This window comes from Delphinapterus leucas, chromosome 1 (assembly GCF_059928025.1).
Source record: "Delphinapterus leucas isolate spDelLeu-1000000601 "Yukka" chromosome 1, BTC_Dleu_Yukka2, whole genome shotgun sequence".
NCBI lineage: Eukaryota > Metazoa > Chordata > Mammalia > Artiodactyla > Monodontidae > Delphinapterus > Delphinapterus leucas.
Window position 1 is genome coordinate 182127265 of NC_143129.1, and position 27712 is coordinate 182154976.

Here is a 27712-nt window from a genome sequence, read left to right on the forward strand (position 1 = left end):
CTCTGAGCGCATGATGGGGGCTTGTCAGCTGACTTTCACTGTGGGTGAGGCGGCTGAGCCATTTGCTTGTAGAACCTTAAGTCAGTGTCTTTAGGTCTTTCCTCCTGAACTCGTCAACACTTCCCAGGAAAAAGAGAGAAGTCTGGTGGCTGCCAGGTTCTAGGAGTTGAGTCGGAGGAAGGCTGGTCTGTCTGCTCAGTGCCCCTGTTTTCTGTCTGCCCCTCCCATGCTCAGCTGGGCCTGGGACTCTCCATATACTCCCTCCAAGAATAAGTCTCCACGTTTCTGCTGAGGTCGGGGGATGGGAAATAGGGATTGGCAAGATTCTTACATGCGTCCAGAAGGACCTGGTGCCACCAATTCCTGATTCCACTGCCAACTTAGAGTTGCTTCCTGGAGAGCTGTTTCCACCTGTCCGTCTCTTTCCCCAGCTTCCTAAATGTTGATGCTGCCTCCTCTCCCACATTCCCCATCGTCGTGGGCTCGTGTTTTTAAGGCTTTTCTCTTCTCTCTTATCGTAGCGTTTCAGGAGGCAAAGGTAGGTGTGTGCCTCCCCCATCTCCTCCTAGAAGCCATCGCTGCCGAGGTCATTGTCACAGAGACCCTGGGCGACCTCCGAAGTCACACACGGCGGGGGAACCACAGAGGTTCAGGGTGAGGGACAGAGCCAGGATTTGTCCCCGGAGCTGGCTGTCATCCAGGTTCAGCCCCCTGGCTCCTGGAGCATCCTGTCCTGCCTGCCCGGAAGTCTGGGCAGGCAGGAGTCATGGGGTCTGTTCCCAGAATGCCAGGGGCAGGGCGGCTGGGGGCAGGGCCGGCCGTTGGACAAACAGATCAAAGGTGAGGCGCGCTGGGGCTCCAGACCGGGCCTGGCCGAGTGCACCATGAGGTGGGTGGAAGCCCCCAGGGTCTCCCCAGCGGGGGTGAGGGGTGAGACTGGGCCTCACCGCCCCTCCCCTGCGCTGTCTTCAGGCTGCTTGTCACCCTGGGTCTGCTGTGGGGCTCGGCAGCCACCACGTCCTCGGGCCCGCAGTGGCCCAAGCCCGTGTTCGGGCGCCTGGCATCTCCTGGCTTCCCAGGCACGTATGCCAACAACCATGAGCAGCGCTGGGCCCTGACGGCGCCCCCCGGCTACCGCCTGCGCCTCTACTTCACTCACTTCCAGCTGGAGCCCTCCTACCTCTGCGAGTACGACTTCGTCAAGGTGCCGGCAGGGCGGGCTGGGGCACGGGGACCCCCGGGGGCGGGGGCTGGCCTCGGAGCGCGGGCGGGAGGGCCGGCAGGCCCGGGGCCTTGCCTTCGCCCCCGTGACCCGCAACCCCACAGCTGAGCGTCGGGACCACGGTGCTGGCCACGCTGTGCGGGTCAGAGAGCACGGACACGGAGCGGGCGCCCAGCAACGCCACCTTCTACTCGCCGGGCTCCAGCCTCGACGTCACCTTCCGCTCCGACTACTCCAACGAGAAGCCGTTCGCGGGCTTCGAGGCCTTCTACTCAGCAGAGGGTGAGCTGAGAGAAGGCCGGTTGGTGCGGGGGACTGTCTTGGGCCAGACCAGCCCTCCCTTCCGCCCGCCTCCCTGAGGCTGGACTCCTGCCAGACCAGCAGGAGGGCGTCCCCACCTGGTCTGACATCGTCATCACAGTGCAAATATCAGCAACAGCCAGGACCTCTGCTCTAGGCTGAGCCCCTTTTTGTGCCAGGTGCTGAGCCAGGACGTCCTCGCGGGCCCCGTGATGCGAGGACCAACTGAGCCCGTTCACAGGTGGAATCGGGTGCCACTGGCCTGAGCGCGTCATCTGCCTCTGGGCTTCGAGTCTGGCACTTGCTTTCAGATTCTGGCTCCTGCAGGGACTTGCTGTCGGCCTCGGGCAAGTGGCTCAACCTCTCTGTGCTCATCCTGAGACTGCTGCAAGAATTTGGTGAAACCCATTTAGAGGCCCACCCACTGGGTTCCCGTGCTGGTCGCTCCTTTCACTAGCCTAGTCACCACGAGCAGGCGCCGTCATTGGTTAAACCGTCAGTGGTTTAAAAAAGATGGTATTTAGGTCTCCCTCCAAGTGCTGCAGGGAGGTCGCAGTGACCCTGGGCCTCTAGCGCTCAGCTGGGCATGAGACACCTGCAGACAAGAGGAGGCTCCTCTCAGGTCAGGCCATGTTACTGGAGGGGCCCTAAACCTGAGCCTAGGCCTCAGCGATGTCCCATCTCCTTCCCCGCTGACTGCCTGCCGGCCCCTCCCCCAGACATCGACGAGTGCCAGGTGCCCCCAGGAGAGGCCCCCACCTGCGAGCACCACTGCCACAATCACCTGGGTGGCTTCTACTGCTCCTGCCGTATGGGCTATGTTCTCCACAGGAACAAGCACACTTGCTCAGGTGAGCTGCAGCTGGAGGGGGACCCTGTGCCCAGCCCGCCCCCACCCTGCCCCAAGACACAGCTGGCTTCTCAAGGCCATAGCTGCTCTGCCCAGGCGACTGGAGGGCCCACTGGCCTTGGTCCACTAGACACTTCTCCTGGGTGACGGCTCCTTTTCAGATCTTCTGTCCCCTCTCACCATCCATCCATCTACCCATCCATCCATCTACCCATCCATCCATCTACCCATCCATCCACCCACCCACCCACCCTCCCACCCATCCACCCACCCACTGCCCACCCATCCATCCACCTATCCATCCATCCATCCATCCATCCATCCATCCATCCATCCATCCACCCACCCATCCATCCATCCATCCACCCACCCATCCATCCATCCATCCACCCATCCATCCATCCATCCATCCACCTACCCACCCATCCACCTACCCACCCACCCACCCATCCCCCCATCCCCCCCACCCATCCCCCCATCCACCCACCCATCCATCCCTCCATCCACCCATCCACCCACCCATCCCCATCCATCCATCCATCCATCCATCTACCCACCCATCCACCTACCCATCCCCCCACCCATCCCCCCATCCACCCACCCATCCCCCCATCCACCCACCCATCCCCATCCATCCACCCACCCATCCATCCACCCACCCACCCTCCCACCCATCCACCAACCCCACCATCTACCCACCCATACCTACCCACCCATCCATCCACCCATCCCCCCACCCATCCCCCCACCCATCCATCCACCCATCCCCCCACCTAAGCACCCATCCATCCACCCATCCCCCCACCCATCCCCCCACCCACCCATCCACCCATCCCCCCACCTAAGCACTCATCCATCCACGTTCTCCAGCTCCTCACCTGCCTCCACCCTGTCCTTGGCTCACTCCTCCTCAGCTCATTCACTCGGTGAGCTTGTGGTCGGCCCTCACTGTGTACCTGGCCAATCAGGACTCATCCTCCTTGGGGGGCTTCAGGATGAAGGAGTGGGGGCCCTAGGCCTGCCTCACACAAGCTTCCCTCCATGAAACTTCAGCTCAAAGCTGCCGGTTCAGCCCCCAGCAGGCCAACCCTTTTGGCCTCCACGGCCCGGACTCCCCTCTGCGCCCCTGCTGGGGGCCTGGACAGAAAACCACCTGGCGCTCTGGGAGCGAGCAGCCCCCACCCTTGGTGCTGAGCCCGCTCCCCTGCTCAGTGCCCTTCCCCGTGTCTCTCCCCGTCTCTGTTCTCTCTTCTAGAGCAGAGCCTCTAGCCTGCCCTCCGGCTCCGGTCTGGCTCGGGCAAGACCGCTGCAGCCTGTAGCCCCCATTGACCCCGCCCACGGACCTAACAATAAACTCGGCTCCACCTCCACCTGCTGCGTGTCTCTGGGCGGGGAAGGGTGAGGGGAGGGCAGCAGTGTGCACTCTGGACCCCCTTCCTTCCCACCCTCACCTCAGCCCGATGGGCCCTAGTTGGTGGGAGCCGCCTCTATGGGGCCACAGGCTCCTTTGCCAGAGAGGCTTGCTCTGTCCTCACCCTCATTTTGATGATGGGGCACCAAGGCCCAGAGAGGGGCAGGGGGCTCACACAGGGGAACCGAGCTCTTGCTACTCCCCCACCAGGAATCCAAGGACTGAGCTCAGAGCATCCTGGGGTCCACCTCCTGTTCAGAGGATACCTCAGGTCCTGGGTGTGCTGCGCTGGGGGAGTCTGACCCCGAGCAGAGAGGCCCAAGGAGGTATCGATTCACTGATGGGCAGTCTGGTTGGTCCCCCACATCCGGGGGTGACTCCCTCTGTCCCATGGGGAGCAGCCACGTGGAAGAAGAAAGGCAGTGCTGGGACGCCTCACTTCCTGGAATGCCTGTGTCCCCACCTCTGCCACCTGGGGGATGGGGGGTAGAACCCTCCTACGAGTGATGCCAACAGACATTCCGTCTGCAAAGGCAGAATCAGCTGTTTCAATGGGGAAAGTGGTTACCAGACTCGCTTATGATCAGTGTGGACTTGAACTGCCCTCAATTGCCCCCCAGGGCAGAGCCTAGACCCAGGGAAGGTGGGCAAGGGGAGGCCTTCCTGAGTGTTCCTGGAGGGGACCCAGGGGAGACTCCTCTCCTGCCACCTCCCCACACCAAATTCCTGGGAACAGGAAAGTCCCCTTCACTTCTGGTGCCCCTTTCCCCCAGGCAGGCCCTGACATGGCTCACTCCCCGCACCCCTGGAACTGTGACTCTGGCCCAGGGTTCCCCACACCAGGAGCCTCAGCTTAGGGCCCCCATCCTCCCTGGGGTTGTGAGTGGGGCCCTGGAGAATGTACCTCCAAGGGTCACTTGTTTCAGCTAAATCCTGGAAGCCAGAGAGACCCCTCCCTAAATTGTCCCTTCAGCCACTGGGTGGGGCGTTCAGTCTCAGGAGATGCCTCTGGGGCTGGCGTGTGACAGTGGACACCTGGCTCACCCCGCCTGTCCTCTCCCCTCTCCCCAGCCCTGTGCTCAGGCCAGGTCTTCACCGCCCGGTCTGGGGTGCTCAGCAGCCCTGGATACCCTCAGCCGTACCCCAAACTCTCCAGCTGCACCTACAGCATCCGCCTGGAGGAGGGGTTCCGTGTCACCCTGGACTTCGTGGAGTCCTTTGACGTGGAGATGCACCCTGAGACCCAGTGCCCCTACGACTCCCTGAAGGTCTGGTTCCCCTGGCCGCTGCCTCCCCCTGGCCCGGCAGGTCCTGAGGTGACAGGGGCCTCTCCACTTTCAGATTCAAACAGACAAGGAGGAATATGGCCCATTTTGTGGGAAGACGTTGCCCCGCAGGATTGAAACCAAGAGCAACGCTGTGACCATCACCTTTGCCACCGATCAGTCGGGGGACCACACGGGCTGGAAGATCCACTACAACAGCACAGGTGAGGGCAGGTGGGGCTCCGATTCGGCAGGGAGCTCTTCCAGAAGCATCAAGGAGCCACATAGGATGGAACTCTTCCTGGCCGGGCCTGGGAAGTTAGGGGAGGGAAAAGTTTTCCTTAACCCTCTTAGTGTCCCTGGCTGGGTCTGAAAAGCAACCTGACAGGTTAACAGGGAAAAAAAGCATACATGTTTATGTCATGTAAATTTTATGTGGTACAGGAGCCTTTGTAAGGAAATAAAGATGCAGAGAGACAGCTGGACCTGTGGACTTTTGTGCTAGGTTTGTTGAGGAGTATGACAGGCTGAGGAATATGAAGTAAGGGTGGAAAATGGGGTGTGGGAACTTAGCCAGGCCTGTTAGGATTGTTCTTGGCATCCTTTTGTCTTTGGTGATAAGGCTTCCCTCTGGGTGTAGGGCAGACACCTCTCACATGAGGGTCTTATGACCTGCTTCAGGGAAGAAGGGCGAGGGGCGGGGAATCAGAGTGACCTTCCTGCTTCTGCCATTTTCTCAAACTCCCAGCTTAAAATCGTCAACATGCCAAGGTGCCGTATTTTGAGGTAGTGTGTCCTGAACTCCATCAGAAGACAGGCCAGGTTTGAGTGGGGTCGTCTGTGAGGCAGGGGTCCCCTATGGGAAGTGCCACCCCCCCATTCTTCCACCCACTCGCTCACCCCTCCATCCAACCATCCCTCCTTCTACCCATTTACCCATCCAAACAGCCATCCTTCTCTCCTTCCCTACCTCTCACCCTCCCCTCTTCCATTCACCCAGCCATCCAACCATCCTTCCTTCCATCTGTAGGGGAGGAAATAATAATTTTCCCTCTGCCCTTCCAAATTCTTGGCTGGGAACAAGAGACGTTAACGAGAGAAAAAGAAACACGTTTATGAACATGGATATCTCGTGTATAGGTGGGAGATAACCCAGGGGAAAATGAGTCTCAGAGGCGGCTTAGAATTCAGGCTTACACATCTTCAGCTAAAGACGAAAGAGAGAAAGGGTACAGGGGAGTCCAGTTATGAGGCGGTGACCAGGGAAAGCGTGGTAAGCAAGAGTAAGATTCATTATGCAGATTAAAGACTGTCTTCTTTTTATTGCTTTTGAAATTTAATTTTAGTAAAAGAAATTTGTCTGTCTTTTCCTTTGTTAAGCGTTTCTAGTGATGTAGTCATCCTACTCCTGGTACAGAGTTCGAGACACTCTTACGAATGGAGATTTCCTCCCCGTAAACGTAAATTTCCCTTAGAAAAGGGTACTTTCTACTCTGCTTTCAGAGCCTCTCCCGTGTCTGCTGTTTCATAAGATAATCAGCTCAAAATACAGTCGGCTTCCCACACCTGTGGATGTAGAGCCCGTGGATACAGATGGCTGACACTCTGCCTTTTTTTTTTCTTTTGGCCGAGAAGCTTGTGGGATGATGTTAGTTTTCCGACCGGGATTGAACCCATGCCCTCGGCAGTGAAAGCGCTGAGGAGTCCTAACCACTGGACCGCCAGGGCGTTCCCTCTGCCATTTTGTATAAGGGACTTGAGCAACCGCAGATTTTGGTATCCACGGGGCTCCTGGAACCAATGCCCCGCAGACATCGCGGGACAGCTATAATCCTTATGCCAAGTCATGTTCATGCCACCCCTCACACACATCCATCTGTCCATCCTTCCCTCCTTCCATCCATCCATCCATCCATCCATCTTATGGATGTGCACCGGGCCCTGTGTGGGGAATACGTAATACCTCTGCTGTCAGTCCAGTCTAGTCACAGCAACGTGACCACAGCCCTGTGACAAGCACAGCCGAGCACCAGACACAGTGAGAGTCCAGAGGAGGGACCTGGCCCAGGCAGGGGCCGGGTGCTAACAAAAGGGGCCCGGGACACGAAACATACGAGATTGGATTGAAAGGACAAGTAGGTATTGGAGGAAGGTGGAAGGGTGTTCCAAGTGCAAGGGAAGTGTATGTGCAAAAGCCCAGAGGCTCCAGCTTTCTTGGTGTGAGCTGTAAGAGGGTGTGATGGGGTAGGCGGAGATGGGGGCTCCTGCCTGACATGGAGGGTTTGGACAGGGAGTCTGCACTCTGCCTCTCAGACCCTCCTCCACCACCTCTTCCTTGTGACAGACCCTCAAACGTAGACGGTAGTTCTTGGTGCCACCTCCTGAGACACGCGTCCAAGCCCCCCACCTTCCGGGCACGGACCTCTGGATGTGTCTGTCCTTCTCACCACTCTCAGCCAACAGGTCTTTCAGGATGTCTTTGGAGAGAGTAACTGAGCTGGAGAAGCTCCAAAGCAAAACACCCAAGGCCCCAAGCCGTGCTCAGAGCGCAGGCTGGGTGTCAGGCTGCCCGGGTTGGCGTCCCGGCTGTAACGCATCCTGTTTCCTGGCCATGTGACATTGAACCTCTTAACGTAACTTTTCTGAGACTTAATGTCCCAATTATCCAATGAAGGACAAAGCTCCCTGGAAAGGTGGGGATTAGTGGGCTAACGCAGAAGACACCGAGTGAGCATGGAGGAGGTGTTGAGTAATTTTAAAAATGAGATTGAATTAGGAAAGATATTAACCTTTGGGCCAGCTCTGGGGGAAAGGGTGAGAGACGGGTCAGTAGGGGAGAGACCAGCACTTTGGGAACATTTCATTTGCCTCTTGTTCATATTTAAAAAGCCTTTTGTTTTCCTGTGGGTCGAAGTAATAAAACTTCTAAAACTGAAGCACTGGTTTCAGAGTGAGTCAGAGGGAAGAGTCAGGCTTGCCAGGCTGGTGGGTGAGAAGGGGCCAGGACAGAGCCTGGAGGTGTGTGTGAAGGGAAATGCCAGCAGGGCCCTGGCCTGGGTATGAGGTGGCCCCGGGAAGCCCTGGGCCCCGACAGGGCCACCTGGAACATCCCTGGGGACTGGTTCCAAGAGGGGAGACTCTGGGGCCTGCCTGGGACTGAGAGTCACTGCAGGACACAGGGGTCAGCTGCTGGACGAAGCAGGGGACTGGGCAAATGACCTGCATGGGCTGAGGGGTGGCCTTGGGGGATGGGCAGCCATGGGGGACTGGCTGGAGGCTTGGGGTGACAACAGGCCAGGGTTTGGGGGCCAAAGTGGAAGCCAGCCGTGAGCCCTGTGGGCACGTGCTCACGAGGGACGTATGAGGCTTCCTGAGTGCCAGTCTGGCCCTGAGCCCCGGTGCCTCTCTGAGCCACAGGGGCTGCTGTGAGGGTTCGCTGGCTGCAGCCCCTTGCCCAGCACTTATTAGCCAAGCGGTTTCCTCTGGGCTTCACATTTGGTCCTCGCAGCAGCCCTAGAAGCTGAGCAAACATTCTCATCACTCTCAGCTTACGGATGAGGAAACTGAGGCTTTCCTGGGATTTTTTTCTTTTTCTTCCTGTGATTTTTAACCCATGCTGTCCAGCGCCTTCCCCCGCAAGTTACACTCCCCCGGTTTTCAGCAGTGTGTGTGAGGCCCCTGGCGTGGAACAGATGCTCCCTTTGCCGTGACCTTGCTCCCTTACCACGTGCCCGGCTTTCTTTTCATCACTTTGGCTGAAGCCCAGGCCAGGAGACAAATCCTAATTTGTACGATAAGCAGCCGAGAGTTTCATCTTGCCTTTGGTTTTAAATCTTAAGGACTCTACCCCACTGTGGCAAGCTCTCTTTACACGTTGTTTCATTTATAAACCAGGAACTTCTAACTGCTAAATTCAGACTTGCTGCTATAGAGCCAGCTAAACCCCCGACATCTGGTTTCCTTGCGCAGCTCAGCCCTGCCCTGACCCGACGGCACCACCTAACGGCCACATCTCCCCTGTGCAGGCCACATACATCATGAAAGACCGCTTCTTTGTCTTCTGCGAGTCGGGCTACGAACTTCTGCAAGTAAGTTAATACAAAGCTGTTTAAGTGCACCACAATCATGACGGTTTTTGAATGAATACATATTTATATCAGCAAATATGTGAAAGGAAAATGGGGAAACAGCTGTTGTCAGCATGGTGGTTTACTTTGCCTATGATTAAACAATGAAATTCAAAGAAATGATACATTTGCTAAGAGAAACGGCTACAGAGAGTTTTCTATTCTTAGGAACTCCGCTTTTTTAAATTTTTTAAAAATTTATTTATTATTTTTGGCTGCGTTGGGTCTTTGTTGCTGTGCATGGGCTTTCTCTAGTTGCGGCGAGGGGGGCGCTACTCTTTGTTGTTTCGGTGGCTTCTCTTGCTGTAGAGCACGGGCACCAGGTGCGCGGGATCCAGTAGTTGTGGCATGCAGGCTCAGTAGTTATGGCTCGTGGGCTCTAGAGCACAGGCTCAGTAGCTGTGGCCCACGGGCCCAGCTGCTCCGCGGCATGTGGGATCTTCCCGGACCAGGGCTCGAACCCGTGTCCCCTGCACTGGCAGGCGGATTCTCAACCACTGTGCCACCAGGGAAACCCAGAACTCCACTTTTTAAAAAAGCTTTTTCTTTTCTTTTTTTTTTTTTTTTTTTGGAAAGCTGGCGATTAAAATGAACACCTTTTCTCTGTTCACACACATTACAGCAGGTCTTGGTTAAAGCAGCTGAAATGTTTGTCATGTGCTCTGTGTTATCACCTTGCGTTAAATCAAGTTCCTCCTGGTCAAATGACCTTTACATGAAACAACTCCTGGGCCCACAAAAAAATTAAACGGCCCTTGGAAACAGTATATTCTGCAAAGTTATAAACAGTGACCACTGTTAAGGGAGAAGGAGGATAATTTCAAAAAATGCTCAGTGTGTTGCTTTAGGGGCACAGGTTAGAGAGTCACATGTCCTCTTTATGTTCTTCAAAATGTCACTGAATCCCAGTGGTAAAAAGCAATAACACTGAAAAGATAGCTGGTTATGCAACCAGTCCTGTGGAGGGACAACTGCCCCCGACCCCAAAAAAGTGAGACACTTTGTTCAACTTGTAAACTTCTCGGCGGGCTCTTTCCACAGCAACTTGGACCCAAGCCTGTTCAGTTTCTGAGGAAAAAAGAAGTCATCCTGCTCTCCTTCGAAGCATAAAGCTTCAGTCAAAGCCACCTTCTTTCATTTTAAAGTCTGGTTTTAGAAAAATATTTAAATAAGTCAAAAATGTCCCGCTAAATATTAGCAACGGAAAGTGATTGAGGACACACACGCGAAGCTTCTGGAAATATTGATATTTTAAATAACTTTCCTCCAGTTAATAGCCGCAGGAAAAATCCAGACACATTCACTCCATGTCTGATCAGGCTGATCTTCCCCAAACTTTTGACTGTCACCCTTTGGCACTTTACATAAAGAAATGGTGGAACACCAGCAGGAACTTGTGAGAAATCTGACGTATTCTTGGATTAAGTGGAAAGCAGAAAATATAAACTGCTGCAGAGGTCAGCATCTTTAAAACGGAGATACACACATAGGTGACATCACCAACAAGTACACACACGTATCAAGGCAGTTGGGCTGCGTGTCCAGTCATGTGGGTGCATCACCCCCTTGGGAGCATCCCTTGAAACACTCGAAGAACAACTATCGTGGGAGCAGAGCTTTGGGGAGTGGTTTCATGATATAGACAAGGAAATTAATATTTTCTCAATTCCTCTTTAGGGTTATTGGCCCCTGAAATCATTTGTTGCAGTCTGTCAGACAGATGGATCTTGGGACCAACCGATGCCGGAGTGCAGCAGTACGTATGTGTGACCACAACGCCTGTAGCTGCTTCTGCTACTACTGCTGCTTCTGGTCTTTTTAAAAAATGATTTATCAGGGCTTGAATTCCAAGTTTGCTTCTCATCCTCAGTCTCTCAGAGCACTTTTAAGAGGTTAAAACAGGACCAAGCTACTAGGAAAAGTATTTGCTTCAGAAAAGTATGGTATTTAAAAATATTTTTCTAAGTATAAAATACTCATAAAAGATGGGAAATAGAGAAAATTACAAACATTATAATATTCATAATCCCGCCATATCAGAGTATAATCTCTCTCGTTATTTTGGTGCACAGCCCTCCAATTACATATATCACACATGTAAACATGTATAGGCTACTGTTTGTAGGGGCATATACGCATCAAACTGGGATAACGGTGTTCACTACCATTTTGTGAACTAAGAATCACATACCTTATTTTTAATATTTTTAAAATTATGATACGTGTTAAATGAAAAACCATATAAATTCACAAAAATACAGTGAAAGCCTCTCTTGCCCAAATCCTCAAACTACCTGTAAGACACTGGGGTCCATTCCTTCATACTCTTTATTTCCTATACTATTTATACTAACATACCTCACTATTACTTACTTTTGAACTAAATCTGACTGCAATGTACTCTTCCCCCCAACATTGTTGGGTTATCTTTCCACAACAATCCAAGCACTCATAGAGCTGCTCCTTCTTTTTAATGACTGCATAGTATTCCATCAGAGGACCTATGCTTTTTATTTCACGTGATTTCTATTGTTTCCAGCTTTTTACTATTACATACGCTGCCATAGTTAACACCTCTGGACGTATACTTTCACATATTTTTTAAAAATAATTTAGTTTTTGGCTGCATTGGGTCTTCGTTGTTGTGCGCAGGCTTCCTCTAGTTGCACTGAGCAGGGGCTACTCGCCGCCGCAGCACGCTGTCCCCTCACTGCAGTGGCCTCTCCCGTTGCAAAGCACAGGCTCCAGGCGTGCAGGCCTCAGTTGTGGCACGTGGGCTCGGTAGTTGTGGCTCGCGTTCTCCAGAGCGCAGGCCCAGTAGTTGTGGCACACGGGCCTACTTGCTCCGTGGCATGTGCGATCCTCCCGGACCAGGGCTCGAACCCGCGTCCCCTGCATTGGCAGGTGGACTCCTAACCACTGCGCCAGCAGGGAAGTCCCTACTTTCACGTATTTTTTCGCAAGGGTTTCTACAAAATTCCTAGGGGAATATTTTTATTTCAAAATTTATATTCCCGTGAGACTACCAATTCTTTACTACCAATTCTTCTAGTTTAAAAACCAGTAAAGAGCTGGCACCGAAGGACTGTTGGACTAAGGTACGGGTTTGAGCTCTGATTCTGCCACTTTTCACTGGGTAGTTACGGGCATCCCATCTGTGGAGAATTAAGGCAACGTAGACAACGCACTTGACACAAAGCCAGACACACTGCTATTAAGTTGCTAAAAACGATTTATCTTTTAAAATCCACAGAAATACATCAACAATTTTTAGATGTCTGTGTACAAAAACTATGCCTTTTAGACTGGTATCACTTTGTCTCACAAATTGGTCATGTCACATTAGTAATGTCCTAACAGTTGTGAATTCTAACCCAAAGTCAAGGTATTATGACTTCCAGGTCTTCTAAAAAGGTCAATTTAGGAAAAGGATCATAAGAACAGGTTCTTCGGTCTTTGTATTGTTCTATTTTTAAGGCTAACCAAATTGTACCATTTACCATCAAACCAGACTGTATAGGCATATGCAGGCTGTGCTGTTTTCTTTCTTTTGTGAGTGCTAAGGAAGTCCAAGTAGTTTCAAATTCCCTTCCTTTAGGGAAGGCATCATACAACTCCTTGCCTAGGGCCTTCACTTCAACCTAGCCATTTAGTTAGGAACAGAGATGAGAGTGATGCTTTAAAATCACACCAAGGTGATTCTCTCCATTTTCAGAGATGAAATGATGTCCATCTTGAATATGACTTCAAGTTATAACAACACACAGCACAACCACCTATCAGTCTCCACATCGTTTTAATGTTAGGATTCAAAGTACAAACTGACTTCCCTCTCCTGCGTTTATTAGTTGTTGACTGTGGCCCTCCTGATGACCTACCCAGTGGCCAAGTGGACTATGTAACGGGTGCCGAGGTGACCGTATATAAAGCTGTGGTTCAGTATCGCTGTAATGAGTTCTACACAATGAGAACAGATGATGGTAAGCAAATTGTTCAAAGTTGGGGGTGGGTGATATTTGGAACCTAAGCCCTCATGATCTGAAAATAAACTTATCCAACATTTTTGGCTAAGGCTAGACAAAAGATTAAAAGGCACTTCTTCCACCTGCGAAGTGAAATATTATAGCTGAAGTGACTTTAGTCAATTTGCAACAATCTGAAAACAGATCTTATCTAGTAAATGACTACTACAAACACACAATATATTCCAAATGGTTTAACAAGTCAAAACCTTATCATTAAGCACTTAAGATCTTGATACATATTCAAGTTACACATCTAAAAGGTTTCCACTTTGCAAGCATACATGGTAATGCAGAGACCTCCTATTTATGAAATCATGTAAAATGGTTATTCAGACACCTCTATTTCCCCCTGATGCTCAAGAATCTACATTTTTCAAGGGGGGTATTCAAGCAAATGACAACCACCTTTTCACATGCAGTTAAACATTTTTGCTCTTTCAATGATTTGCAGGTAAATATGTGTGTGAGGCTGATGGATTCTGGACGAGCTCCAAAGGAGAAAAATCACCCCCCGTCTGTGAGCCTGGTAATGGATACATTTATACACGAGATTCATAACTGATGGAAAGTAGAACTGGGTAGCAGACAGTAAGTAGTGCTTCAGCTGTGTAGGCAGAAATGTAACTTCAGCACTTGCCTCTTACACCAACTTATTATTTCCAAATAGTATGTTCTCATTACCCCTTCCATATGGAGAGGTTGTTGGTGCTGACTGTATCAGTCATTTGATTATTTTTGACCTTTACAACTAGGCAAGCATAAAAAATTAAATGATTTTTAAAATTATCTTGAACCATTTATACATTTATAAACATGATTTCTCCTCTTTAAAAATGCTATTAAAACCCAAAGCTAATAACCTCATTATTTCCCTAAACAATTGTTTTCAATGACATCTAGTTTTTAAACATTAATGCAATTTGCCTTTTAACGGTACTTAAAAAAAAAGTTTTACCAGAATCTGCTCTGAAGATATAGTTGAGTGCTTACAAAAAAAATCAGAAAGGTAATAATATACTCATCACCCCTGTGTTATTTGGCTTAAATTAGTCTTTTTAAAAAACCTGCATCTGAGCTGACAACCATGTTTGTAAGCTTTAATAAGAGCATTCTGCCATAACAGGAAACGTATTTGCTACATTTATGAGCATATTTAGCTAGCAATACATAATAAAGTTTAGTGTTTGGAAGAAACAACTAGACCCAAAATAATTTCTGAACCTGAAGGTTCCTGGCTACAACTGCAACATTCTAATTTTTAAAAACATTTTAATGTACAAAGGTGAAAGTAATTCTGCAAATCCTATGATAGTGACCTTAGTTTCTGCTTTCCCAGAACTACATGGTAAATACCCCATTTTACAAGCAGGAAAACAGAAGCAATGAAAAGGTTATTTTTCACTTCCTACGCACATCAGCTCAGACAATTCCTGCTTGCCCTATTAAATATTTTCCCAATTGCGAGACCAAATTATTTTACCAAAACAAATCAGTTTCTAAAAGTTAATTTTCACTCACCTCATTTTCTGCAGAGCTAAAAAATACCAAATGGTTTTACCAGGTCTTTGAGTAGCGTTTTAAGCAGTCTCACTTGCCTGTACAGGTGGACACCCGCCGAATTATGCGGTGCAGTTTTTGGCTGACATTACATATACACAACTCCAAAGTGGTAATAATTGGAGAAAAAACACCATCGGGTTTCTATAAAGGCTCTATACATCTTTTTCCCCCCCAGTTTGTGGAATATCCACCCGTACCACAGAAGGTCGTATATATGGAGGACAAAATGCAAAGCTTGGCGATTTTCCTTGGCAAGCCCTGTTATTAGGTAAAACTATAGCAGCAGGTGCACTTCTATATGACAACTGGATCCTAACAGCTGCTCATGCTGTATATGAGCAAAGAGAAGACGCCTCCTCCCTAGACATTAGAATGGGTGCCCTGAAGAGACTGTCACCTCATTATACACAGGCCTGGGCCGAGGCCATTTTTATACATGAACGTTACACTCATAATGCTGGTTACGATAACGACATAGCATTGATTAAATTGAAGAACAAAGTTGTATTAAATAGCAACATCATGCCTATCTGTTTGCCAAGAAAAGAAGCTGAATGCTTCATGAGAACCAATGACATTGGAACTGCATCTGGATGGGGATTAACCCAGAGGGGTCTTCTTGCCAGAAATCTAATGTTTGTTGACATACCAGTTGTTGACCATCAAAACTGTACTGCGGCATATGCAAAGAAGTCCTATCCGGGGGGAAGGGTAACTGACAACATGCTTTGTGCTGGTTTAGAAAGTGGGGGCAAGGACAGCTGTAAAGGCGACAGTGGGGGGGCATTAGTGTTTCTACATAATGAGACACAGAAATGGTTTGTGGGAGGAATAGTGTCCTGGGGTTCCATCAATTGTGGGGAAGCAGATCAGTATGGGGTCTACACAAAAGTCATTAACTATATTCCCTGGATTAAGAACATAATTAATAGTTTTTAACTTGTGTGTCTCCAGTGAGTACATGATTGTTCTAAAAAATACCTGTAAAAGACCTCGGCAGCAAACTGACCTGAGAAACATTAACACGACAGTTGCTGTTCCACCTCAAAACCAAACCAAACTACAGGTGAGATGTGCCTTTCAGGCACTTCTCCACTTGCCACTTTTCCACCACTTACTCTCTGATTGAAGGGGACATAAACCATTGTAGTGATATTCACCGTTGCCAATCCAACAGAAACTCACTGGTTAAATTTGGACTGACTTACAAAAGTCCAGTGTCTTTTTGTACTGGCCATTTGCATTTCTGGAAATTGCCTGTTCGTGTTCTTTAACTGTTTTTCTCCAGTTTTTGTACTTGTTCTTATTGTTCTCTGAGAGCGTTACATATTATAGCAGTATTGGTTCAGGAATTACTTTGAATCATGTTTTTCTTGGGTAGATAAATTGGAAATATCAATACTTTGGCCTAGGTATAGACTGATTTCCATGTTAAAAGCGATGCTATAATTTTTCACTTCTCAAACTGGCAGAAAAGAAGAGCATGGAACAGCACCAGTTCACACTGTCGAAGGCGACGAATTTTCTGAAGGACAATTTGGCAAATCTATTTCACAAGTCTTAAAAGCATGCACAGTCTCTGACCTGGTAATTCCAATGCTAAGATTTTAATTTAGCTGTGAGGATGTTCCTAGCACTTGGAAATAACCTAAATATTTTATTTTCAAATTCAGAAGACAGTTGAATCAAATGTGGCATTTCCATAAGATGAAATACAACATTAAAAATAAGTGGCGGTATTATTGATAAATCAATCTGTAGTGTTTTTTTCCTTCTTACCACGAATGTGGAATACTTGGGCACATTTAAAAATAGATTACAGATCGTACAACAGCTAAGTACAGAACTTAAATACACAGTTAAGGGTTACTCTCCTAGTATTCAACAAAAAATTATTCTAATTATCACATACATCTTCTGAATTACTAAGTACTCAACATCTTTTTCCTAAGGACAGCATTTAAGCTCTGACTTAACCTTAAAAATCTCATTTCATTTAGTTGGCCATTCCTCCCTAAAAAGCTTTAATACTTAACATTTAACAAACTTTTTCATTCTAGCCAAACAGTTACCATTATATGTAGAAATTCATTGCGAGTTCTGACTAACTTCTCTTGTGCATATGAAGTGCAACTTCTTGAGACTCACTTTTTAAAGGTAGCTTTCCAGCATCTTTGTCACGTTAAAAAAAAAAAGAAACTGTGTTTTTCCAGTAAGACTCCAGACACTAAACTGTGGTGGCAACAAAAATTTTTATTCAACTGGTTCAAAAAATTTTTTAGAATGAATGCATTTAGATGATCAAATAGACTTTAAAAACAAATCTCTGCCAAATAGTTTACTTCTAAACTTCATTTTTTTTTCTTTAGGGTAGAATTAAATACCCATAGCTACGTAGTACCATAAACATGTTAACAGAAGGCTAGTCAACATTGAAAGCCTTCTAAGACTGGTAACTAGATTTACACAAGTGTAAATAAGGGATCAAAACCATGCCATTGACAAAGATAACTTACCCCTGGGCTCCTTGAAGGCGTGTCAGTTTAGTCTTTGGAGGTCCCCGAATACCATTTTAAGTGTTACCATGTTACTGCTGCTGAGTAACAGTGCAAGTGCTAAAATGCAAAATTCAGATGGTACAGGATTTGGAAATCATGCAATTTAGATGCAGAAAAAAAAAATTAAAACAACGCAAGATCCTTTTACAGATGAAACTGAATAAAACAATGTGGCGACCATAAGTCTAAAGGACGACTTCATTTTTAAGTTTAAAACATGTAACTTGCAAAATGACAAACCTATTTATCATAATCTAATTAGATAAGGGCATCAAGTAAATTATCAGCACAAAAACTTACATTCTTCCATTAGAAAAGGAGCTCAACTCTCATAGAAGTTAGTTACATTTTAAGTACAACGGAGAATATATTATTGCTTTTACATACTTAACAATGCATCGTGAGAGTCTAATCTGAGTTTTATAAGCGATTTTATTCAACATTACTCTATTTCCCCACCTTTGGAAGACAAAGCCCATTTCACTTAACACTTCCACAGACAGACAACCCACCCTGCTAGTTCTTAAAGCTATCAGGCTTCCTAATGGATTTCAGGCACAAGATAATTTGTGGTTTCTTCTACTTTATCCCTATTGCAATTAATTCCACTTTTCAAATCCCCAACTAGAAAGGTGCTGACAGTCCCTTCAATTGATAGGCTTTGCTACAAAGCATTTTAAAATAATTAACATTGTTTTGCCCACTCCTCCAAATCAGAATATTTTTAGAAGGCATGATTTCCCAATGGAGATTTATAACAGGCCATGTAAATAGAACATCACCCAAATGCACAGAGGCACTAAGAAAAAGCTGGAGGGTACTGCTTACCATTTTAGGTGCGGTCACCCAGACTTATTAAAAACTAGATTTAAAAAGAAAAAAAAAAAACTTTTCACTTTGGACAATGCAAGAACAAATAGCAATTAAGTCTGGGTATCAGGTGTCAATGCATGACAGGTGATGAATCCATTTGACTTGAGACAACTTTTCAAATAAGTTTATTTGAAGCAAAATAAACTACTGCCAAGAAACTTTATGAAAGTTCCATCTCAAAAGGGTCAAAAAAGGGGAATTAACTGCTATGAATTCTTTGCATTCAGGGCTGCAAAACAAAGACACATATTATTTAAATCAGTTTTATTTAAGAATTTCCAACATTGACAACTCTTATAAAAAGCATCCAAGCACAGGACACAGAGCTGCAGCAAACAGCATTCTTATGGGTAGCTAACAGACATGAGAACTTGCACCCTATTTTGAGACACCCCGAGCTCACTGGTGAACTCTGCTTCCAAGTACTCCTGCAAAGCGCACCACAAGCTCAGTCCATGTCCTCAACCCATCAGCTTCAGTCCACATTGCCACGCTTACAGGTCAGTAACAGAAGGGAGCACACACCATACAGCATTCACAGCAGTTGACAAAGGGGCAGGGGAAATACAGGTATCGTTTCACTTAACACATTCAGCTAACGTGGGTTATCTAAGAACAAAACTCACTTAAAGTCTTCCAACAGATGTGGATGTCCTTTGAATGCAAAAAACATTCGTACGTTATTTGCTATCATTGCTCTCTGCACACTCTCTCACCAAAGCCACAGGGATTGAGAGACACATCTCTCCAAGTTAAAAAATATCCATTATGCACCACCAAGTCTCTGCACGCGCTCTCTCCTTTTCTCGCTCATACTAGCCTTTCATGCCTCGGCACCACCATCAATCCCACACAAGGTTTCAAAAGTTCAAACAGCCTTCTGGTTCCATATCACAGCCTTGCGTTCATAGCGTTGATACGACTCCATGAAATAAAGAGTAGCGGATAAAAATGGGACACCCACCGTCAAAGACACAGCCTGTGCAGCGTGACGAATTCTTCTTGAATGAGAAAGCATGAAGACAGAAGTATTCCTATGGCAGAATATTTACAGCACTACTTTCAATGAAGTGCTTCTTCCATAAACATTTGAAATGAGATGAACTGCAGAGATTAAATGAAGGCTTCATATTGTACTTTTGTATATGAAGGGAGACAAGTGTTAAAAAACAAAAACAAAAAACAAAAGAACCAAACACTGTGACACCATGATCTCCAAAAAGGAGATTTTCCTAAGGAAAAAATCCATATGGTGGGGTTCAAATTAAAACAAGGAGAAAAGAAATGTAGTTCTAACCAATGGTTTCCATTTTGAACATGCAAAGAATTCACTTGACAAGTCCAGGGATAAAATATTACAGGAGAAACCTTTTGATATCAATTGTAGTGTGTTGGTTTACCAATCAGGCAAACAGCAGTTCACTTTCAAACACTCAATATTTCAACCCTTTATGTAACAAAACTTATAAAATTCCTTTAGCTCTTCCTCTTTTTCTAAAGAAAAATGTCAAAAATACTGCTGAATATACTCCACACTGAACAAACCAATTTTGAAAATTCTTAGTACATACGTATTTTACAATATACTTACCATGAGTTTAGAAAAATCTGAATTCCCACCAGTTTATACCAACTAATGATAACCCAACGTCTACATTCCCCAGCCAGAAGATTTAGAATCCATGCTTGAGCCAAAGCCTCCATTAAAACCACTGCCTGACCCTGCATTTGATGCTGATCCCCAACCAATTGCTGCACCTGAATTAGAACCACTATAAGAGTTATTTCCAGAACCAAAAGCCTGATTTGGCTCCCTCTGCATGTTGCCTTGGCTTTGGTTATTACCTGATGGGCCTGACTGGTTCTGCTGACTGGCTAACATGCCCATCATACCCCAGCTGCTCTGCAGAGCTGCCTGGGCTGCAGCCATCATTGCTGGATTAATGCTAAAAGCACCAAAGTTCATCCCTCCACCCATATTACTACCTTGATTGTTTCCCAAACCAGCTCCACCCCCTCTACTGTTACCAAATCCACCCTGATTCCCAAAGCCACCTGGATTACCACCAAATCTTCCACTTCTTTCTAACTGTCTATTGCTATTGTGTTTAGGTTCAGCATTGGATATATGTACGCTGATTCCTTTAATGATCAAGTCCTCTCCACAAAGAGACTGGGCAACCTACAAAAAAATAAGGGATGCAAATAAAGGAGATTAAACCACTGACTCATACATCAAAGTAGCAATAAAACTTAGATTTCAAGCCATCATCTAAACTGGAGAAAAAATAAGCAATGAACACTTATTTCATTTAAAACCATAAAATAGCCTTTAGCTTCAGTAATGGCAGCAGCGATTTTTTAGTTCTTTTTCAAAGGACATGTAACATCCCCACTTAAACCTCACATACTAAAAAAATATCTGAGGGGTTTATCACAAACGTTCAGGCCCATATACCCCACAGCGTACAAGGTCAGAGAGCTCAGCTAAGGGTGGCAATTGGCTGGAAGGGCAAAGTCCCACAGAAATTACCTAATTAGCTGGGACAAAATTATTAAGAGAAAATACCTGATCATCTGCAAACGTAACGAAGGCAAAAGCCCTGAACGGTTTGGGAATGAAGACATCTACCACTTCTCCGTACTGGCAAAAAAACTGCCGCAACTCATCAGCAGTCATGTCTTCCGTACAACGGCCAACAAACACCTTTCTGCTTCTCAAAGGCTCATCTGGGCTTTGCTGGTCAAATTGAAAGGAAGAAAACCATCAGAAATATTTTATGAGCAATGAACACAGCATTACGGTAGAGGATGTAATACAACCTATCTGCCTTTTATATTAGGTGAGTCATTAAAAAGTAGGTACATTCTTATTTTTTGCATTAGCACTTCTTCTTGTAAGACTTCAATGAAGAATAGTTTTAAAGTTGAGGAAAGTATATATATGTTTTATCACCTTTACTGGACTATAACTGCTTTACAATGATGTGTTAGTTTCCGCTTTATAACAAAGTGAATCAGCTATACATATACATATATCCCCATATCTCCTCCCTCTTGCATCTCCCTCCCACTCTCCCTATCCCACTCCTCTAGGTAGTCACAAAGCGCCAAGCTGATCTCCCTGTGCTATGCGGCTGCTTCCCACTAGCTATCTATTTTACCTTATATACGTCCATGCCACTCTCTCACTTCGTCCCAGCTTACCCTTCCTCCTCCCCATGTCCTCAAGTCCATCCTCTACGTCTACATCTTTATTCTTGTCCTGCCCCTGGGTTCTTCAGAACCTTCTTTAGATTCCATATATATGTGTTAGCATACGGTTATTTGTTTTTCTCTTTCTGACTTACTTCTCTCTGTATGACAGACTCTAGGTCCATCCACCTCACTACAAATAACTCAATTTCGTTTCTTTTTATGGCTGAGTAATATTCCAATGTATATATGTGCCACATCTTCTTTATCCATTCATCTGTTGATGGACACTTAGGTTGCTTCCATGTCCTGGCTATTGTAAATGCGATGAACATTGTGGTTCATGACTCTTTTTGAATTATGGGTTTCTCAGGGTATATGGCCAGTAGTGGGATTGCTGGGTGGTATGGTAGTTTTTAGTTTTTAAAGGAACCTCCATACAGTTCTCCACAGTGGCTGTATCAATTTACATTCCCACCAACAGTGCAACAGGGTTCCCTTTTCTCCACACCCTCTCCAGCATTTATTGTTTGTAGATTTTTTGATGATGGCCACTCTGACTGATGTGAGGTGATGATACCTCATTGTAGTTTTGATTTGCATTTCTCTAACGATTAGAGATGTTGAGCATCCTTTCGTGTGTCTGTTGGCAATCTGTACATCTTCTTCGGAGATGTGTCTATTTAGGTCTTCTGCCCATTTTTGGATTGGGTTGTTTCTTTGATATTGAGCTGCATGAGCTGCTTATAAATTTTGGAGATTAATCCTTTGTCAGTTGCTTCATTTGAAAATATTTTCTCCCATTCTGAGGGTTGTCTTTTCATCTTGTTTATGGTTTCCTTTGCTGTGCAAAAGCTTTTAAGTTTCATCAGGTCCCATTTGTTCATTTTTGTTTTTATTTCCATGTCTCTAGGAGGTGGGTCAAAAAGGATCTTGCTGTGATTTATGTCAGAGCGTTCTGCCTATGTTTTCCTCTAAGAGTTTTATAGTTTCTGGCCTTACATTTAGGTCTTTAATCCATTCTGAGTTTATTTTTGTGTATGGTATTAGGGAGTGTTCTAATTTCATTCTTTTACATGTAGCTGTCCAGTTTTCCCAGCACCACTTACTGAAGAGGCTGTCTTTTCTCCACTGTATATTCTTGCCTCCTTTGTCAAAGATAAGGTGACCATAGGTGCATGGGTTTAACTCTGGGCCTTCTATCCTGTTCCACTGATCTGTATTTCTGTTTTTGTGCCAGTACCATACTATCTTGATTACTGTAGCTTTGTAGTATAGTCTGAAGTCCGGGAGCCTGATTCCTCCAGCTCTGTTTTTCTTTCTCAGGATTGCTTTGGTTATTTGGGGTCTTTTGTGTTTCCATTCAAATTGTGAACTTTTTTGTTCTAGTTCTGTGAAAAATGCCATTGGCAGTTTGATAGGGATTGCATTCAATCTGTAGATTGCCTTGGGTAGTATAGTCATTTTCACAGTGTTGACTGGTCCAATCCAAGAACATGGTATATCTCTCCATCTGTGTGTATCATCTTTAATTTCTTTCATCAGTGTCTTATACTTTGATGAAAGTATATTTGGATTAAGGAAAGTTGATGATTAAGAAATGTCTTGGCAAAGATGATAATGTTCCAAATAAGCAAGTCTTGCTTGCTTGGAATAAGTTAGGCTTTTTAAAAAGATTAACATATTCTAATTGTCTGTATTAACATGTAATTATGTAAGAAATTGTTAAATCACTAAAAATAACAACAGAAAAGGAAGAACAAAACGAAAAATGTTTTAGTTTGGAGGAGCAATGAACTAAATATTTCAAACAAACATATAAAATATTCAGCATGCATTAAGGTCCTGAGACTTTAATAAGGCAAAAGATTTCAAGAACACACCCTGCCACTACATTTTCCAACTGTAACGTTTTATTTTACAGTGTCTTCTAAGTAAGTCTGTCAGCAAAAATGGCCAAAGCAGAGAAAAAAAAGAGCAAAGTACCTTAGAATTTGGAAGTTTACAGTCACACCATCGTCCATCTATCATATGTCGCTGTGACATTACTTTCACCTGGGTTTCATATTCCGTAAAACGAACAAAGCCAAACCCTTTTGAATGACCAGTTTTAATATCTTTCTTGACCTAGAAAAAAATCATTTAAATTTACTAAAACCACACACACACGTAACCAACTCAGAGTACATACGTGAAGGGAAATAGTATAAACCAAATTTCTTTTCAGCGCCCCTTACGTATACACGTAACAAATATTAAAAATATCATCAGGACTTCCCTGGTGGCGCAGTGGTTAAGAATCCTCCTGCCAATGCAGGGGACATGGGTTCGAGACCTGCTCCAGGAACATCCCACATGCCGCAGAGCAACAAAGCCCGTGTGCCACAACTACTGAGCCTGCATTCTAGAGCCCACGAGCCACAACTACTGAGCCCATGTGCCACAACTACTGAAGCCAGTGCGCCCAGAGCCCATGCTCCGCAACAAGAGAAGCTACCGCAGTGAGAAGCCTGCACCCCGCAACGAAGAGTAGGCCCCGCTCGCCACAACTAGAGAAAGCCCACATGCAGCAAAGAAGACCCAATGCAGCCAAAAATAAATAAATAAATAAATTTCTTTGGAGAAAAAAAAGAAAGAAAACTTATTAAAAAAATATATCATCTGTTGAACATGAAAGCCAGCGTCACTAAAACAACAAGAATTCTGGGTGCTCATTCACTGAAAAACTGTTAAATGAAATCAAAGTTTACCTGAACCATAAGAACTTCTCCAAAGGTACTAAAATATTCTTTTAGATCCTGTTCAGTTGTTTTCCATGGGAGGCCCAACACTATTAAATCAGATGTTTTCTGGACTGCTCTTTTCACCTTCACTGCTGATGAAGCATCTGTTTCATCCATTTTCCTTTTGTTATCTAAACAAAATGAACAGAAACCTTTCAGAACTTTCATTAAACACTTCGTAAAACACACACCCTCTTCTTCTAGAAATGAGAAGCAAAAACATTCTCAGAACAGTTAAGACGCTGGAAACTTTTGCCAAAGAGTGATGTTAGCTCTCACAGACAGAATAAGAATTGAATAAGTGGCTAAGGTGCTTTTCTGGAGCCAATCTAGGGATTCCAACCTCTGGTTCCATAATGTCTCAAGATTACAATTGTATGTTCTCCCCTCTAAAAAGGTGTATCAAAACAAAAGTTACTTCACTTTAAAATACATTAAGGAAGGAAAAAAAACAGGTTGAATAACTGTGATACTATCTTTGTGCCTATTAAATATATTTGTGTGATTATTTTAAGGCCTATAACTTGAAGACTACTAAAAAATTACCAACTTTTATCTCCAGCTGTGGATCTAAGGGTGATTTCAATTTTCTTTTTGTTTCGTTTCTAAACTTTCAGCAATGAACTCACGTTACTTTTGTAATAAAAAAGAAACCTGGACTTCCCTGGTGGCACAGTGGTTAAGAATCCGCCTGCCAATGCAGGGGACATGGGTTCAAGCCCTGGTCTGGGAAGATCCCACATGCCGTAGAGCAACTAAGCCCATGCATCACAACTACTGAGCCTGTGCTCTACAGCCTGCGAGCCACAACTACTGAAGCCCATGCGCCTCCAGCCCGTGCACCACAACGAGAAGCCAACACAATGAGAAGTCCGCGCACCGCAACGAAGAGTAGCCCCCGCTCACCATAACTAGAGAAAGCTCGCGCGCAGCAACAAAGACCCAATGCAGCCAAAAATAAATAATTATTAAAAAAAAAAAAAGGAAACCTAAGGTTATTTTAAAAAATCAGTATTTGGAAGAGGAACTAAATGACATTCAGACATACAGACCATTTTTTGGAGTACTGTCAGGTTCACAGCAAAACTGAGGAAGGTAGAAACTTCCCATATACCCCCGCTCCCCACACCTGCAGAGCCCCCCCAGCATCAATATCCCCCACCAGGGTGGTATGTTTGTCACAACCATGAACCTACATCGATACATTACTATATAAATGACATTTTAAGTTTGGGTAAATATTAATCTACAGCCAATGGATCAAGAAACTACATACTAAAAAAAAAAAAAAATCAAGTTGATGCTATTAAGAATTTTCTTGATATATAAAAAAATTTCTTGATGCAACGTCTTAAATACTGACCAAATAATATGACTTTGTTGCAATATTACGTTACAATAAAAATAACAGACACGGGCTTCCCTGGTGGCGCAGTGGTTGAGAGTCCGCCTGCCGATGCAGGGGACACGGGCTCGTGCCCCGGTCCTGGAAGATTCCACGTGCCGCGGAGTGGCTGGGCCCATGAGTCATGGCCACTGGGCCTGTGCGTCCGGAGCCTGTGCTCCGCAACGGGGGAGGCCACAGCAGTGAGAGGCCCGCGTACCGCAAAAAAAAAAAAAAAAAAAAAAAAGTAACAGATCTACCAACTAGCACACTCCTACTGCTAAAATGTACTCATTTCCTTCGCTCACTTCTACATCTTCATTCTTCCTTTTAGATTAAAAACATAATTAATAAGGGGCAGTGAGAATAAGACCAGAACCCAAAATTATAATTACGACTGCACTAATTCAAGATTTGGGCTACTGCAACTGATGTTCATTTAAGGAGGAAAAAAAAAGATTAGCTGGATGAATGACGTAAGCCTGCAAGGACAAAGACCAAACCAAAATACTGAGGCACTTCAGAAAAATCTGTTTACAACAGACTGATACACCTGCAAAGCATTCTTAATTCCTTAAATTTCGCATTAGCTCAGCAACGTTAGTCCAGATAATTGTTTAAACACAGTCTTTAAAAAATGTCCTGTAACTTCCAATTTTCACTAATGTAAACTAGTGGTCTTTCAAACTTGTCTGACGGTAACGTTTAAAGAAATACTTGGGCTACAGGAGATGGTTCACCATGAAGAGGCCATGACCTATGACTTAGAACGAGACACAAACCTATACTTTATACTTTAACATCACTGCAAAACCAAATGACAACAAACCTTTGGGATAGTTGACAACATACACCAGGTTCCCCCAGCCAGCATCAGGGGCGTGCAGAATTCCTTCTACCAGACGGACACCTCTCATACATTGAGACACTGGATTCCTGTAGCGAAGCCCACATGCCCCTGGAAACTGGGCTGTAACTGTGGACAGCAGCACTGTCCCATCGTCTTCTGATGGTATTTCAATGGGCTCGTCATTCTCATCTTCGGTTACCCGAATATATTCGGACATCTTTGCTTGTCTTGCTTAAATGGAAAAGAGATACGAATGACCAACACTTGTGTCAAAGTAACTGTGTCAAAGTAATTATCCCAGCTGACTAATACCACTACCATGTCATTGTTCTGCCAGAAAAATTCTCGGTGTTTGGGTTCTTATAGGTGTTGGTTATCCCTGAAAAATGAGGAGGTACAGGCAAGGATAGCTATTCCTATTAAAATGTAATGCCTTGCTAGTTCATTCATTCATTATTTGATGAGTGCCTACTATCCACCAGGTGCTGCAACCATTCACTGTGTGAAACCACAGGCCCAGCTGGCATGCTGGGTGCAAAGGGGGAGATAAGCAGGAGAAAGAAAGCAAACAAGTAATTATTTTATTACAATCGTGATTATGCTACTGGAAAGTAGTCTTGGGGACTGGGAAGAAACTAAGCTGGTTGAGATGTGTGTGAGGGGAACGTCAAAGTGGATTTCCCTAAGAAAGCGATGCAGAAACTAAGTCTTTTGAGAACTAAATAGGAGCAGTGAACGAGATGAAGAGAACAAGGGAAAAGTGCCTCCCTGTTCCAAATCTGGGGACTCTCCAAACTTGAGCCGCAATGACAGCGGCGACAGGTCCTTCGCGACGCGGACCGCCACCTCCCAGAAGCCAGTGCGTGACAACCATGGGAGGAGTTTTTAAGCGCGGCCGGGGTGGGACCGCTGGGGCACCAGGCCTAAACGCTGTCCTGGCGCAAAGTACGAAGGCACAAAACAGTGCCCGGGCCCGGAAGCCAGGCCAAACCTCTGCCTCGGGCTGCACGGCTCCGCGGGCCCGGCGTCCCTGCTTCGGCGCCGGCTGCCATCCCGCGCCTGGCCCTAACGTCGCTCCCACGCGAGCCCGCTCGGGCAGAATGAGGCAGGCCCGGCCCCACGGCTCCTTTCCCGGGGCGGGGGCCGCCCCACTGCGGGAGCCGAAGCACACAGGGCGTCCTCAGTGAGAAGCGTCCGCGACTCACCCGCTAGGCCGCTGCTAGGAAGCCCGACAGAGAAACTGAAGCAGCGAGGAATCCAAGAGCAGCCCAGCGACCACTTCGCTCCCACAAAATGGCGCTAGGGCCGC

The 27712-nt window shown here is 46.1% G+C and overlaps 2 protein-coding genes across 5 annotated transcripts; one reads left to right on the top strand and one right to left on the bottom strand.

Moving 5' to 3' along the window:
* Positions 1-13: 13 nt before the first annotated feature.
* Positions 14-19387, top strand: MASP2 (MBL associated serine protease 2). Its single transcript, XM_089916543.1, has 13 exons — positions 14-44; positions 522-654; positions 749-840; positions 936-1204; positions 1327-1504; positions 2242-2373; positions 4855-5051; positions 5125-5272; positions 9018-9136; positions 10853-10931; positions 13024-13155; positions 13652-13726; positions 14936-19387. The coding sequence occupies exons 1-13, from the start codon at positions 14-16 to the stop codon at positions 15697-15699; spliced, it is 2349 nt and encodes a 782-aa protein (XP_089772669.1). The 3' UTR covers positions 15700-19387.
* Positions 12390-27712, bottom strand: TARDBP (TAR DNA binding protein). 4 transcript variants are annotated; one of them, XR_016389012.1, is made up of 7 exons: positions 27609-27712; positions 26383-26634; positions 24137-24300; positions 23373-23513; positions 20761-20931; positions 19156-20373; positions 12390-17375 (listed from the first exon to the last, which is right to left on the bottom strand). XR_016389012.1 is itself a non-coding variant. In XM_022598451.3 (6 exons), the coding sequence occupies exons 2-6, from the start codon at positions 26618-26620 to the stop codon at positions 19843-19845; spliced, it is 1245 nt and encodes a 414-aa protein (XP_022454159.1). In that variant the 5' UTR covers positions 26621-26634; positions 27609-27712; the 3' UTR covers positions 12390-19842. The 4 variants fall into 4 exon arrangements, 2 of the variants coding, with proteins under 2 accessions (XP_022454159.1, XP_030619774.1); XR_016389011.1 differs by having other exon boundaries at positions 12390-18420; XM_022598451.3 differs by having other exon boundaries at positions 12390-20373.

What these genes read in the sequence shown, in the direction of transcription:
- MASP2 (XM_089916543.1), top strand. Translation starts at nt 14, where the DNA reads ATGGGGGCTTGTCAGCTGACTTTCACTGTGG. An exon ending in CGGGCTACGAACTTCTGCAA is followed by an intron (nt 9,137 to 10,852) that starts GTAAGTTAATAC and finishes ATTCCTCTTTAG; the next exon opens with GGTTATTGGCCCCTGAAATC. An exon ending in ACCGATGCCGGAGTGCAGCA is followed by an intron (nt 10,932 to 13,023) that starts GTACGTATGTGT and finishes TGCGTTTATTAG; the next exon opens with TTGTTGACTGTGGCCCTCCT.
- TARDBP (XM_022598451.3), bottom strand. Translation starts at nt 26,620, where the DNA reads ATGTCCGAATATATTCGGGTAACCGAAGATGAGAATGACGAGCCCATT. An exon ending in GTAAACTTCCAAATTCTAAG is followed by an intron (nt 20,932 to 23,372) that starts GTACTTTGCTCT and finishes CAATTTGACCAG; the next exon opens with CAAAGCCCAGATGAGCCTTT. An exon ending in TTACGTTTGCAGATGATCAG is followed by an intron (nt 20,374 to 20,760) that starts GTATTTTCTCTT and finishes ATTTTTTTGTAG; the next exon opens with GTTGCCCAGTCTCTTTGTGG.